The sequence below is a fragment of the Saccostrea echinata genome, unplaced genomic scaffold (assembly GCF_033153115.1).
Source record: "Saccostrea echinata isolate AGI-Se365-2 ecotype Australia unplaced genomic scaffold, CSIRO_AGI_Sech_v1 ptg000009l, whole genome shotgun sequence".
Taxonomy (NCBI): Eukaryota; Metazoa; Mollusca; class Bivalvia; order Ostreida; family Ostreidae; genus Saccostrea; species Saccostrea echinata.
Window position 1 is genome coordinate 13,649,078 of NW_026889758.1, and position 16,921 is coordinate 13,665,998.

General features: G+C 33.3%; 1 protein-coding gene across 6 annotated transcripts in view; it reads right to left on the reverse strand.

Annotated features, from left to right (window-relative positions):
- Positions 1-16,921, reverse strand: part of LOC133181809 (ras GTPase-activating-like protein IQGAP1) — a 148,280-nt gene that overhangs the window by 79,972 nt on the left and 51,387 nt on the right. For 3 of the 6 annotated variants that reach the window (XM_061316419.1, XM_061316420.1, XM_061316418.1), the window contains exons 3-10: positions 7,357-7,513; positions 6,996-7,073; positions 4,674-4,750; positions 4,228-4,295; positions 3,935-4,026; positions 1,998-2,019; positions 998-1,176; positions 663-750 (exon numbers count right to left, since the gene is read on the reverse strand). In XM_061316419.1, the coding sequence (XP_061172403.1) occupies positions 663-750; positions 998-1,176; positions 1,998-2,019; positions 3,935-4,026; positions 4,228-4,295; positions 4,674-4,750; positions 6,996-7,073; positions 7,357-7,513 (761 nt within the window). The other 3 variants (XM_061316421.1, XM_061316422.1, XM_061316423.1) reach the window with 3 other exon arrangements.

Here is a 16,921-nt window from a genome sequence, read left to right on the forward strand (position 1 = left end):
TCTTCTGACCTCCTGTTTACTTTCCTCTATTTTGCCCTTGAATTCCAACTAAGGACCCTTTTTTTAAATTTTTTATTTATTATTGTCTTTGTATACATTGCCTCTGATATCTGACTTATTTAGACTGGTTTAATATGAACTTAGTTAATATTGCCTTTGATTTCTGACTTGTACTTTACTATTGATTTTGTTTCATGACCTGGTCTTAAATATTGCCCTGTATTTCTGACTTTATATTGCCCTGTATTTCTGACTTGGACTGACTTACTTTTGACTTTGTTTATATACTGCCCTGTATTTCTGACTAGGACTGGCTATTGACCTTGTTTATACACTGTCCTGTATTTCTGACTTGGACTGACTTACTTTTGACTTTGTTTATATATTGCCCTGTATTTCTGACTTGGACTGGCTATTGACCTTGTTTATATATTGTCCTGTATTTCTGACTTGGACTGACTTGTTATTGACGATGTTTATATATTGTCCTGTATTTCTGACTTGGACTGACTTACTATTGACTTTGTTAATATTGCCCTGTATTTCTGACCTCGACTGACCTACTATTGACTTTGTTTATATTGCCCTGTATTTCTGGCTTGGACTGACTTACTATTGACTTTGTTTATATTGCCCTGTATTTCTGACTTGGACTGACTTACTATTGACTTTGTTTATATTGCCCTGTATTTCCGCCTGAGTTAGTAATTCATCATATACATCATGTTCATATGTCTCAGGGTCCATACTCTGCAAAATGTCAAAATGGAAAACTTAATATGATTTTACAATAGCTGCTTCTGAATTCTCTATCCATTATTTTCAAAAATTAAATAATTTTACTTTCAACTTGATTTTTAAAATTTTAATCAATATGACAAAATTTCAAGTAATTAAAAAGTAAGAGATGTGTGTGTATTTTAGATTTGCCATAAATGCTTGTAGGATTTTAACACAGAAATACACTGAAGACACTTTTCACATCTGAAAAATGTACCTTGTTTCTGGCAATTTCAGCTTTTGACCTTTTGGCCTCATACAAAGTAAGTTGGTAATTTTCAGGAATGTCTTCAGCCAGATTTACCAACATGGCAGAGGGATTTCGAAGGGCCTTCATTGTTTCTTCAGAATCCTCATTGTCTATTGCTTCATTTATAGCAATAATGGCTGCATGCACTAAAAGCAAAGAATGGACAATAAAATAATAATTCTTCACATTCCTAGATTTTAATAAGATTCTTAAGCACATTTTCTCTTAGGGACATATATACTTCACTTACTAAGATTCACACTTTTTGGCATAAACAATGCCTGTTTAGCATAATAATTCATAAAATATTCAAAAAAAGATTTGATTGCTTTGAATAGTTCCAGAACTTTCTATTCTACAATTTTGATTACAATTGTCACCATTTACTTGACACAAACTACTGATTTTGATAAAGAAAAGTGTTCACAGAAGACAAACAGGATTTTAATTTAAAAAATCCCAAAACTTTCACGACACCATGGATGTACACATCCAACATTGTATATATATCATTTTTAAAAGACGGAGTATCTTCACCACAAGTAAGCTATTATTGATTAAAGATACAACAGATTTCTTAGGAGAGGGATTGTTTACTTTTCTTTGTGTACTTAAGTAATTATCCCCCTTCACTTCAAGGAAACAATACAAATTACCCCCCAAAACTTCAGGCTATCTAACAATGTAAGGTTCCCTATTCTATCACCCTAAAGCAAAGGTGTCATTGAAGAGAAAACACCTTATCTTTGACAAACATTTATACGACAGAGATGAGAAGAGTTGTTAAGTGTCATTTATCTAAGCACAACGAAATTCAATTATCAGAGCTTGAATGTCTCACCACCTTTCTACAAAATAGGAGAGTTTGTTTTTCCGTAATTTTTTAATTTGAAATAAAATCCTATCACAAGTGTTCAAAATGATTAAATAATACTGTAACTTATAATAATGATTGTAAATAACTTACAAGCTGCATCATCAACTGACATCTACAAAGTAAAATAAATAAATATAATTATATTAATTAAAAAAATAAAATAACAGGAGAGCTTAAAAGTGTCTTGCTGTAAATTGCCCCCCCCCCCCCCCCCCCAAAAAAAAACAACACAATGAAAACAAGCTGCTGTTATTTTACAAAATATGCTACCTTCACCTTACTCAATAACGCTAAATTTTAGATCACAACAATTCTTCTGTTGCAATCTTCACTTTAATAACAAAGTTCTGACCATGAAAAAAAAAAAGAACAGTTTTTGATTCTTGGAACTTTCTTGGAACCTTGTATAAAGGCCTTGGTTGAGGATCACACCACACCCCATGGTCACCATATGAAGTACTTAGTACAAACTTCTACTCATCCTGTGAAGTTATGACTTAAACATACTGTGACATCATAAATTTTCGTGGGGGTCTAATTGTTGTTGTTTTTGTGGAATGAAGAGACCCATGAATTCATATCCCCCACAAAATGTGAAAATTGCATCTGCTTTATAATGTTCCTCTTTTAATCAAAAAATCAAATTCCTGTAATATTTCCTCAAATCATGAAAATGTGAACCCCAAGAAAATAAGCAACTTTACAGTACACTTTATACTTCCCAACCCTATGACTTTAACTTAAGTTTAGGGCACTTTCTGGTCACCTGAAACTGTTCTGCTAAATATTTACCTTCTAATATTTCTCCACTATAAAGTTAAGATCCAAACAAGAGTACAGTGTATTACACTGGAGAACTGTGACCTTGACCCAGTCCAGATAACCTTGCATCAGATTCAAGACACTTTCTGGTCATAAAAATAACTGTTTACCCTACTGTCACATAGTAAAGTTTCACAGTAATTCATACCTAGTATCTTATCTTGTTACAATCAAATTTAACTGTTTGAATCTACAACTGGTTACCATAATTTTACATGATCAGAATTCACTGTAGTTTATAACTGATTATTCTAAATTCTTGTAATGTGTTTTTTGTGTGTGTGTGTGTGTACTTTATAACTGGTTAGTCTTATTTCACATAATCCAATTTTACTGTAATTTATAAACGGTTACTCTGATATAACATTCTCAAATATAAAATATTCACCCATATTCTCATAATTCCCATTACAAACTTGGCCTAATTTTTTTCTTCAATTTCCTGATAATGCAGCTCATACTTATATTACATAATAACTGCATTCTTTTATTCATGAATCATATATTTTAAAGACAGACACTTACACAGGGCTAGAAATAATTATTTTTGTTTACTGGTCACTCGGGCTATCGCCTTAAATTCCTACTGGTCAGCTTACTGGTAGTACTTTCACTGTCCCACTGGTCTAGTAGATTTTAAAAAGACTGGCCCAAAACAATAATAATAATAGTAATATTTTTTTTATATTGTGATATTTAGAAGTGCAGCTTAACAAAACAAGAAACAGTAGAAGTTGGGACACACAACCCTGTCAAGTTAACTAGCCCTACTGCATGTGAATGAATTTTAATACGCATCAAAAAAATGCTGACCCAAAAGGGCACAATATGCCCTCTGCAATGTACTAGCCCAGATTGAAAATTCACAGGCCCCAGACCAGTGGGCCATCAATTATTTCGAGCCCTGTTACATGCCTATGTCAAATCCTTAAGAGATAAAAAGAAATCTTAGAAATTTTAATGGTGCTGTAAGTAAGTACCGTTAAACTTTGGTATCTCAAAACACAGATATCTTGCATACCATGGATATGTCTAAGTGATTTGGAAGTCTCAACCACTTATTCTTTATGTATTTTACCCTGGATATCTGGAATGCTTGAATTTTTTGCCAATGGCTTCAAGATAAAGAGGTTTGACTGTATTACGAAATCAAAATTTAGGCCTATTTTGAAAGGGAGGGGGTTCCATTGTTACTAGTTCAGTACCTCGTTTGCTAAAATCCCTCCTATTTTACTAAAGGCAGGCATCTGAATTCCATATTTCTCCAGTTCCTGCTTCATAGCACTGATTTCTTCCTCTACAAACAAAAATACTTTTTTTGGTTGAATTCAAACTTTTTTTTAATATCGAACTTATGTTAGAACTAAGAAATGGTTTACAATAAATTTATAATTTAAGGGGTAAAGATATGGATACAGGCTTAATTACTGCAAAAAAGTCCTTTCTGAACTGTATTTATAATCTCTAGAGACAAAAATTGCCAAATACTTATTTTTACCTGTAAATTGGACTTTGCCATACAAGTCCTCAATCTGTGGAGCAATTCCCAGCTTAAAACAATACAGACTGAAAAAAATGATGATCTTTTAATAAGACAGAAAAAGAGATCAAGCATTATTGCATAATATGAAGGTCAGATGCAGTATTAAAATCATCAAATGTCCATAGGGACAAAAGATGTGGATTATTAGTTGTGATATTTAATATAGTTTTTAATTTTCATGCCAGAGGTATAATTTCATGCATTTGGTGAAAAAAAAATTGTTGATATGTAAATTCTTGAAGAGCTACTTCATTCTAATCTATAATTTATTTATAGTGAAATTTGTAGTGCATTGATAACCTTATTTTGTGGTCTTGTTTAACCACAGAACAATGAAATGGACAACACTAGCAAATCAATGAAATTGATTGGATGATTTTAAATTTTTTTTGATTGGTTACCTGAGTGCATGAAGACAGTAGATGACCCTTGGCATATTTTTTCTGTCATACACATCTGTTGTTTCAGGGTAAAAGATCTTAAAACAAACAGAACAATCAATAAACACAAAGGTATTATCAAACACAATGGCTCTATATAGGACAGGTATGATTATAAAGTTCAAAAAGATGTTCACAGCCTAATTGATAATGCTGAACATTTTTCTTGGAAAGCATTATGTTTGTGGGACAGAGTTATCAAATATGTGCATTATAAAAGAGAACCAGATAATTATTTTTATCCGTGACTGTAAACATGAAACATTAAACAGATCTATTTTTTATGGTAATGACACAGTGAAACCTTGTGATAATTTCTCATGTAATATTGGTAATGACACAGTAAATCCTTGTGACCATTTCTCCTCAATAATTTGTTTACATTTAGATGTGGACCAGACCACCCCGACCAGACTAAGCTCCAGCATCACTAGGAGGGAAATTGTGCCTAATTTACCTTAATTTTATACACCAAGTCAGATACAACTTCCAGTTTTTTTATGTTTGACAGAAAGTCTATGGAGACTTTGTTATGCTACCTAAAGTATGCAAGAATGGGCACAAAAATGGAAAGAAAAACCATTCAACTGAAAAATGTCAGAGATTCACAAAAAAGGATCAATAGATCTAAGTACACCTTTCTGGACTGCAATATTTCCTACTATAAATACAGAGAGAATGTGTGAATAATTCATTAGCCCCCTGCACAGCTACACTACTCAGTGTCATTGTTTTGTGCCTCTGAATACATTAAAATTATTTTACAAACCACATCATCAACACAGCACAATAAAGAGATCTGCTAAATCAAGATTATTTCATGTCAGGTTTTGTTGATATGATCAGAGCAAAAGAATGCAAAATGCCCCCCAAAAATATGAACCTAAATTAAATGTTTTTGTGTAAAATCTTTATTGTCATAACTTTTTTTAAAAGTCCTAGTTTTATTAGTATTAAATTGCTTTAGCAAATTCACATTCATATGGAGTCTGGCCAGGCACTAAAATTGACATATACTCGAGAGATTTTTTTAATACATGTATACAAGTGTTTATTGTCTGTTTTTAATTACTATATTTGAAGATATATATAACACAATTATTTATCACTCCACTTATCTTTAATATGAAAAGAATCAGCCCTTTTGCCTTGATTGGACTTCTTTGGATAAATTTTCGATGGTTAAAAATATTTTTGTCAATTTTACTTTTAAAAAGAAATAATTTTAATCAATGTTCTCCATGAAGACTTGAGGCCATCTTTAAAAAACTGTTTGTTTACCCTCTCCCGAAAATTTTTAACCCCCAGGAAACATTTATTTTTTTAATTCATTTCGAAATTTTTTTTTATCCCATTATTAAGTATTTTAACTTCATATTTGTTTTGATTAATAAAAATTCCACAATTCCACTTACCTATCTACCCTTTTTTCTTATCCTGAGTCCTGAGAGGGGAAGCAAACTTTTATAAAAGATGGCCTTTAATGAACTCTACATTACTTTAATGAACTCTTCATATTTAAATACAAGATATACTGAACATGCTGAGGGGCTATTGTTTGTGCCTGTAAAAAAACATAAGTAATGAAAGATTACAAAGTTCACCTTGATAAATGTTATCTTTAAGGCAAATTTAACACCAATTTGTTTTGTTTTTTTTTTGGTAAGTATGCATCCTGAGATCAATATCCATGCAAGTGTGGCTTAAACAGGACTTATAGTTACATTGGAATGGACCTGCTCCAAAAACTCTAACCTGTTCACTCACCCAGAAAATATATGTCAGATCCAGCATCCGAGCAAATCTGGTAGTGTCCTTCCCTAGATGAATCATCCATGCAAGTTTAATCATATCAGGCCATATAGTTACAGAGCTACTCCAAAAACATTACCCTAGTCACTCATATGGAAAATGTACCGGTAGGTCAGATCCAGCATCAAAAGCAAATCTGGTAGTGTCCATCCCTAGATGGATCATCCATGGGGATTTAGCATAAAAAGTTAAAAAGTGTTTATGAGACTTGAACTTGAAAAGGTATTTCAAAGTGTGTAAATAAAGAAGGGAGTGTGTGTGTTGGGGGGGGGGGGGGGAGGGGGGGAGGGGGAGGGGAGAGAGAGAAGTTAAAGTGGACAAGACAAAGGCCCGTGCAAAAATGTAGATCATGTCAATATCCAACTGTAAATCTGCTTCTGGAAGTCTGTGTGTGTAGGTGGACTGACCTGTTCTACTGTAAAATCAGATTTGTCTTTTAATTTCCTTCTTTATTTATTTTTCAACACAAACCTGTGGTAAACCCACTTTCTCCATGGCAACAAACCAGTGATTGATGTTGTCTGTGTGTCGAAAATGCAACCCCCTGGACTGTAAAAGATATTACAAAAACTATACAATAAAAAGTGAGTCATTCTACAAATATGATCTACTATTTCTTACTTTACCTAAACAAGGAAATATAAATTTTGAAAGGCAACGTCAAGGGAAATACTTTGAAGTTTATAAATTATATGCATTTAACTTCTAGCATAAAAAAAGAGAAAACAAATATTTACATATATCCCAGTGTAAATATAGTGTGATGTTTATATATACAAAGGAAAATTTACTACAATCACATTGTAAGACGTATAATGGGATAGCTGTTTACCTGATATCGAGACTGATCTCGATCATAGATCTTTTTAAGGGGCACCACCTGAGGGGCCAGGAAATGACCCAGTTTTGCCAAGTAAACCCCATTTCTCAGCCCTTGTTCTAACTCAGTGGTTTGTGGGAGCTCTTCATTAATGCAGGCCTCTATCCAACTGTAAAAAAAAAAATCAAAATGAAAAGGTCCAAAGTTTTATTTTAAAACATTCACTTCCGTCCTTGGTTCATCTGCAAAAATCTAGGTCATTAAAAGTCAAGTACATCATTAATATTGCTGGTACATGCATTGGCAAAATGTGTGCAACAAATTTGGAACCTTGAATAGCTAAATGTATTCTATGCAATTGTGGGTGAAAAGCTATTGAACATTTAATGTTATTCCAAAAGCTTCATTCAGAAAACTGGAGCACACAAATACATATATATATATATATATATATGGTTTAATTAAACTTAGACCATTGAGTATCACATTTCAATGATCTAATTTTCCTAAATGTCTGCCATGTAGATACAAGACTACCAGCCTACTTTGAGCAGTATGAACATCATTAGCCTAATTTCCCTCCAGGCTTTTTCATGTGACTGCCACAAGCTAGTAAGTTTTATACTACTATTTTATATTCTTGTAATGATTGCATGGATAATACTTCACATTTGTGACAAAAACTTACTATATGTCATTTTAAAAGTATAAAGTCTGAAGCAAAGTGAAACATAGCAGAGTTTGGTCTTCAATTTCTGTTTCAGATGAGAAGTCTACCAATGTTACTGTTTTTCCTCCCCTTCAGTCATAATGATTATCACTGATCCTGTAGCACACAGAAATCAATACAAACTCCAGTCATGACAACCTAACATATACAAATAGGACAAGGTCACACAACTCTAAAATAAAACATCACAAACGAAAGACTCAGGTCTTAAATTCTCATCCAAGAGATCCATGACTTGAACATCCAAAGTATATAGTGAAGGATTACTGACAATTCAGAAACAATTACAGAAAAATATAATTATATATTAGTGTGGTTACTGTGTTCATGAGACAAGCAGACTGAACCACCACCATCAACATTCACTTACAATGTATTACAATGAAGTCAAGGTTATGGTATTAAATTTATCAAGAAATAAAATTCTTCAACAAATTTTAAGCACTGTAATTCTGGTAGCTATTCAATTACAGATTATAATTGTGAATCACCAAACTGCAACAATCTTTTGCATTAATTTTAAATGAGGTTCAATAAAAAAATCTATAATAGAATTGTAAAATATTCAAACCAAAATTAACCTTTATGTATGATACTGCATAGTATAGCACAGATATGAAAAAGTAAATTAATTTTATTGCTTCCTAAAAAGGGTAAAATTGCAAAATTTTCAAAGCAGAAATAATTAACCCTTTTAGTTTATATGATATGTTCCTAACTTTTTCAAAATACAAACAAGATTTTTAAACAATGTTCCAAATTGTTTTCAGTTTTTGAAAGATTTTGTACAAACTCAAAGATACTGTCCCTCTGCAATTTGCTTAATTAATCTTTCAAATAAGTAGCCTTTTAAAAAGATTTTTTGAAGAACTTGAATTTGAACTAGGAAGCAGCACTCATTGGACCTGATGTAATTTCTAACGAAATGGTTCTTGACTGATTTTCAAGGTCATGCAAGCATTAGTCCTTTAAGTTCTGTGTGATGTTAACATGGACTGGTTTTTCACCACACTTCAGTGTCAAATTGCATAAAAATACAGTTTTCCAAAAATAAAAATTGTGAACATTTAGACACTTAAAGTAAGTACTGATTAATTTGGATAGTTGTAAGACATTGGCCATCTATTAATGGACTACTTATAGCAATGGTCTAGCTCTTTGAATGTGAGTCACCCAGTCACATTTTACCAAACTATGCCTTAACAAGCATTAAACATTAACAAACTTGTCACTGTGTTAGAGACACCTTGTAAAACTTCACATTTACTAATTCCAAGGTGATCCCTACATTAATTACAAGATAATTACTTTTGGTGGCATTGTTTTTATCAATTTTGTCCTTATACGTCAAGGTACACTGGTGTTTACTGTCACCAAGGTTACAATACGGATAATGTAAAATATCCAATGAAATGTTTGATCTGGGAATTGATCAACAAAACTTTTTTGAATGCTGTACAACTGCCTACAATAAAATTATGTTGATGTTCTGTTGTTCTTTATACAATGCTTATGTCTATGCAAATCAAAAAAAGTTCCAAAATCATTATATTTATCGAGTATATTGAGTCATTATAAAACAAACTCCTAACAACTTCAGACATTTTTCTTTTTCATCTTGGTGGAAAACAGGTACTTTAGGATCTGCTTTAACCTTGGAATAGGAAATAGTCAAGGTCATGGGTAATTATTTTCAATCAGCATGATCAGAGAAGTTAAGGACCATAAACTGATCAATAAAAAAATTCAGAAGTTAAAATTTGTTTATGATATACTGATTGGACATTGGCTCAGGGTCACCTAGACCTACTTGTACTAAGATTCATCAGTAAAATTTAAAGAAATGTAAATCTTGAATGTTGGTCAGCAGAGAATAATTCAAAATCAATGTTCACTTCTGATTCATTTATCTGAGTAAAACTGTGGTTCCTTGAAACAAAAATAGAAATGTACTAGCTCAGTTGACCAACAGATGGATGTTTACTGTGTTTGAAAAGAAAGGACAGCAGACTTGGATATATGAAATATAAATGTAAATTAAATATTGCAGAGTTTAGCAAAATTAAAAAAGCTATTTCGTAAGAGATAATTAAGGATGAGTTTTCATCAATAACACAGTCCCTGCAGCAGTGTACTGTATGCATGGCTTACCTAAATCAATACAAGAACACAGCAGATTGCATTCTGACAAATATCTGGCCCAGTAATGCCACAACACAATTTCAGCTTTTATAGGAAAACTCAGGTGTATGGATGATAGAACTGTATCAACTTATTGAAATCTTGGCCTTACAAACACATCTAAGATTGGAATTCCACTTTCTATTGTGTAAAAGTCACCCCTTGTACCTACTCTTTCATTAGAAAGATACAACATTTTGACACGTGTATTAAATACGTTCTACAGCTGTTCTACACCTGTAATTAACACGCTGAATTTCTACCTGTTGACCCGGGAGGTCACCATTTACATTACATCTTGTTAACTACAGAGGTTTCCGTCTCAGGTTTTAAACATGCTTTACAAACTCCCACCACTCACCACACACAATCATTCAGAAAAAAACCCTATGCAGTCTGTGTGTCTTCAAACAAAACATCTCTAGGAAATCATGATGCAGGCAATGATGCAATTTATACATACTCCAAAACCCCAATAAATTCCATATTGAAACAAGAGGCCCAAGGGCCTTAATGGTCACCTGAGTATAATACAACAATTTAGAAGTTAAATACACTGATAGATGAAGCTTTGTTGCCCTAGAGCAAGAGAAGTAGGAAGATCAGGATCTACAAAATAATTAGTCTAGTATTCAGTATCAACTCATAAATTAAGTTCAATCTGTCTCCCACTTAACACTATCACCATGCAGACTATTAACAAACTATTAGTGCTTCTGTACTATTTTTAAACCCATATTAAAACCTCTAGCATTGACCTCTCTTATGGTCTTTGAAGAACTTTTAATAAGATAAGTTATTTTTGTCTCTTTTTTATTTATCTATTACTTACAGGTCTACCTGATTATTAAAACTAAGAAAGTACTTTTTGAATTATACAATAAACATTCTTGCATAATTATCTTATTCTATTAACCTTTCAAATACATTATTTACAGTGATTAATTATCAAAGGTGAATGGAAAAGGGGTATAACTACTCTCAGTAGAATACAAATTAATAGAGCCCTGCCCAGGACCAGAATGCTTAGACAAATGGTCCAGATGTTCAAAAATCTGGTAGGAATACGCTTACTTATATCATTTAAACTTTTACTCAGTTTGCTTCCGATATGCCCAGAAGCAGAGAAGAATTTCACAGGTACAATGCATTTTCACTACAGATTCAACAAAGCCTTACCCTAACACCAGAACCCAAGACCAAGGGTCAAGAAATTTACAAATTTGGAAGAGTTACCCTCATCATCATAACTATGGATTCTAAAGAATTAAAACTTTTCTACTATATTATCAAAAGCCCCCCCCCCCCCCCCCCCCCCCCCCCGTTATGCCAGAACCCCCTGACCCTAGGACCACAAGATTTAAAAATTCTGTTCGAAGCTCCCATTTTCATCATAGCTAAGCAATTTATTTATCAGCTCAACACTAAGGAGCAGACAGGATTAATCAATGATTAATTAATAGAATTAATGATTTTTCAGTATATAATCAATAGAGCCCCACCCTAACACCAGAACCCCTGACCCTGGGGCCATGAAATTCACAATTTTGGAAGAGGCACTCTTGCTCATCATAACTATGTACTTAGTTACTTTATTTAATATCCAGGAGCAGAGAAGAAGATTTTCAAAGAATTAATGCTTTTTCACTATATAATCAATAGAGCCTCGCCCTTACACCAGAACCCCTGACCCTGGGGCCATGAATTTCACAATTTTGGAAGAGGCACTCTTGCTCATCATAACTATGTACTTAGTTACTTTATTTAATACCCAGGAGCAGAGAAGAAGATTTTCAAAGAATTAATGCTTTTTCACTATATAATCAATAGAGCCCCGCCCTAACACCAGAACCCCTGACCCTGGGGCCATGAATTTCACAATTTTGGAAGAGGCACTCTTGCTCTTCATAACTATGTACTTAGTTACTTTATTCAATACCCAGGAGCAGAGAAGAAGATTTTCAAAGAAATAATGCACTTTCACTATATGATCTATATAGCCCCACCCTGGGGCCAGAACCCCTGACCCTGGGGCCATGAATTTCACAATTTTGGTAGAGGGCTCAATGCTTATTACAATGATGCCAACAGTTTGACTGCTTAATGTACAGGAGTAAAGAAGAAGATTTTTAAAGATTGCATTATTTTTGGTGGTTTTAGCCCCACCCCTCAGGCCCCAGGGGGGCAGGGACCATGAAATTCACAATTTTTGTTCCCCTTCACCCATAGATGCTATATGCCAAATTTGGTTGAAATTGGTTGAGCGGTTTCAGAGAAGAAGCTGAAAATGTTCAAATGTTAACGCACATCGCACGACGACGGACAAAAACGGATAGCAATAGGTCACCTGAGTGACTCAGGTGACCTAAAAATATAGGCAGCAAACTCCAAAAACACAACAAACTAATAGTAGACCAACCCCCAAAAACAAAGGAAGTATCTTTACGAAACAAAGTCCACTAAACAACAAAATGAAACTTGCTTTTGATACATTTTACCAGTGCATATTACGCTGTTCTGATCTAGTGGAGCTAACAAACCTCCCACACCTAATGGACCTTCCTCTGACTAGCTACCAGAACAACACATCTCTGCCAGTTAAGAAATATACCTTTACAATAAATTAATTTCCCCAAAACAAGAAACTTGAATAGATATCAAACTTCTCTAGTCAAGAAACTCATTAGACAACAAAAGACTCTAGTCAAGAAACAAATCTATACAACAAACTTCTCTAGCCAAGAAACTTCATTAGACAACAAATGACTCTAGTCAAGAAACAAATCTATACAACAAACTTCATCAGACAAGAAACTCTCCTGGACAACAATCTTCACAACACAAGAAAATCTCCAAGACAACAAACTTCACTATATAAGAAACTCTCTTAGACAACAAATCACCACACAAGAAACTCTCCTAGACAACAAACTGCACCAGACAAAAGACTCTCCAAGACAACAAACTTCACCAGACAAGAAACTCTCCTAGACATCAAACTTCACCAGACAAGAAACTCTCCAAGACAACAAACTTCACCAAACAAGAAACTCCCCTAGACAACAAACCACCACACAAGAAACTCTCCTAGACAACAAACTTCACCAGACAAGAAACTCTCCAAGACAACAAACTTCACCAGACAAGAAACTCTCCTAGACAATGAACTTCACCACACAAGAGACTCTCCAAGACAAAAAACTTCACCAGACAAGAAATTCTCCAAGACAACAAACTTCACCAGACAAGAAACTCTCCAAGACAACAAACTTCACCAGACAAGAAACTCTCCTAGACAACAAACTTCACCACACAAGAGACTCTCCAAGACAACAAACTTCACCAGACAAGAAACTCTCCAACACAACAAAGTTCACAACACAAGATACTCTCCTAGACAACAAACTTCACAACACAAGAAACTCTCCAAGACAACAAACTTCACCAGACAAGAAACTCTCCAAGACAACAAACTTTTCCTGGGCAACAAATCACTCCCAGTCAAGAAACTTGAATAATACAGACAAACCTCATTATCACAAAACTCATTGAGACAGAAAAAAATTCAAGATACCTGAGAGTTTAAGATATTGGGGTTAAAATACATGAAGGGAGTGGTAGGGACTTCTTACTTCAACATAGCCATGGTATTAGAGATATCAATGTTTGAGATATCAAACAGAAATTCTGACAGCAATTCATGCATTTCACACTCCCACCACTAACACAGACATCTAATTAATCAACAATAGTTGATTTTGAAAAAGAATTAAATGTGTCACAAAGAAGGCTAGAACAAAATAAATGGCCAACTTTGCAAACTGTGTAAAATGAGTTGGTACTAGTATTTAGAAGAAGATATATCAAAGCCTAATTTTGCCCATCAATAACTCAACGTATGATACATCAAATTGCCATGAGGTAGCATCTGACATCAAATAAAAACCAATGGAGTATTTACAAAGAAAAATTAACTGGGAACTAAATTTTTTCATAACAGTCTGAACTCATGACAGTTGATATTTCCATTTTCTGCCATTTAATTCTAAGAACTACATACATGTGTGCATGTAAATTGTGTTGACAAAGCTTGTGTATACAATACATGTATTATCGGGGCGTCCAGCAGGATGTCGACTTCCTGCTAACATTCTGACTTCCTGTTGCTGATCTTCAGCATAATGAGTAACTTTTTTTTCTTCTGTCTGATTCATTTTTCTTTGCCAGTAACTGCGTAATACGTCCTCATAAAGCCCCAATTACTTGTACACATAGGGTGAATGACTTTGACTAAAGGTGCACTGCATTTATGGTAATCTTAAGATTAAATGGCCATTTACAAAATGCATAGAATTGACCCAACCAGTAGATTTGATATGGCTTATCATTTGTATGCATTAACATACAGACCAGGTTTCCCTATTGACATACTGCATTTACTCTAGATTCAATTGCTCCCACTGTGAAGTTTTAAACATGCTAATTGACATTTGCATTATTTTCAGTGTTCAAGACTGCATTAAGTATATTTGGACAACATGAAAACCTGTCAAAATGTAAAAAAAGATATTTTAAGAACAATTATTTAAAAGAGATGAAAAATGTTTTGTAGACAACTTCAAAAAGTCAAGATGACTAATTTTTATGTCTTCAATATACAATCCTTATTCAGATGGATGAGTTTATCTATAATCACGTCAATATTTGAGCATTAAAATCACCTTATAATGAATTCTCTCTGTGATAGTCTGAAGAAATAGCCCTAGGAGCAGTTACCTGTATATATGTTTGTGTATGCTTCGTTGACTTCGGACGTTTAAATAAATGTTATGTGAAGCTTTTAAATTTAAAAAAAAATTATGCTGTGATCCAATAATAAAACAGCAGGGCTTACATGTATGGTATCCCCTTCCTAATTTAGACTTCAAAATATTAGTTTACTTGGAATCTTGTTTCTTCCCTGAATCATTTGTTGTTTTCTAGCAGACCGGGTTACCTTTGTAAGATGAGGTGTCAAAAAAACATAAATAAATATACACGACATGAAAATATATCTAATTACTAGAACCTCTAACCTCTATATCTCCAATATACCTTCATAAATCAAACATACTCTGTATTCACATTATTATATAATACACTTATAGAGGGTTTGTACATATGCATGGTATAGTTTTCTTTCTAGACTGTACAGACAACAGCAGATAAATAATTTGAGGCATCCCTAGCTTTTGGCTGTATAAAGTATCCATTGATCCCAATAATCACTTCCTACCCTGGAAAAAGCATAATGACAACAGATTGTATAAGCAGTCCCTCCCCCTCCCCCTCTCTGAGTTCCACTGGAGATTGAAAATAAGAATAAATGATGTACAACTGAAGGGAGAGACAATCTAGAACAACAGTAAAAGATCACTTTATCTGATAAATTCAACTACTCTCTTTTTAAATGCCAGGGCAAATGCATATTCTATATCTATCAGTTAAAAAAACTCTATCAAATATTTTTTGTTTGTGTTGAAAGATGTAAAATCTAAACACAAGAAAATGCTTGCTTTAGCAATTAATTTAGGAACATTATCTTCAGGATAAGACTTAACAAAAGTATGCAGGCTACAGGTGACCTTTTTATAGTAAATACACAGATCCTGTTAATTATTAATCATGCCAATCGATCGGATTAACACAGTATTACTCCCAACCAATGTAAGCCCAGAGGGCAATATCGGTTTCACCAAAACATTCTAAATATGGACGAATCCTGCCAATAAATTTCATCTCTCTTCACTTTTATATATATCTTCACATTACATTATGTACAAGAATGACAGATATTATGGAGTCCAACATTCTGTGACCATGCAAGGAAAAAAATATTTAATAACCTTTTTCACAACAGATGCTACAACATAACAACCTGATATCATATGTAATTTACTACGAATAAAAACAAAATGCATTCAATTTGGATTCAAGATTCTTTTAAATTCAAATAATTTGTTTTTTTTTGTTTGTTTGTTTGTTTGTTTTTTTTTTTTTTAAAAAAAAAAACAATGGGAAAACTTCATCAAAAATATTGTGATGTCAACACAAATATTTAATAAATTGGCTTATGATTGAGTGTAGTGACGTATCCACTCAAAAACTGACTTGGCCTCAGGGAAAACTTCATGATCAACTGCCCTTCATTGCATTCCTCTGGTCTACAGTCTTAGTATGGGCTAGTTTAATTAACAGAAGTCTAAAAGAAAAGCTACACTTTCCTTTTGGATTTTTATATTTACTGATTATGTAATCTGATTTTTTCTTAATATAAACCGAAAACCAGGCTAAAATGACAGGAAGAGATTTTTAAATCATTTAATGGATTATCATATTTCAATCACTAATTGCATCAATACATGTATCAACTTGTATATCAAAATTGATGGAGATTTAGTTTTTACTCAGGGTTCGAAATTCACTATATACAACTCGCAAAATGCGAGTTAGATTTCCCAAATTGCGAGTTAAAACATAGGTAACTCGCAAAAACTTGCGAGTTGATTTTTTTGCATTGAAACCGTAGCAAAATTATATAATATGACAGAACACAATGCTTTTGATTTAAATCAGTAATTTAAATAAAAATCACTGTAGTTGTATTTTGTGTATTATACAGTAGTT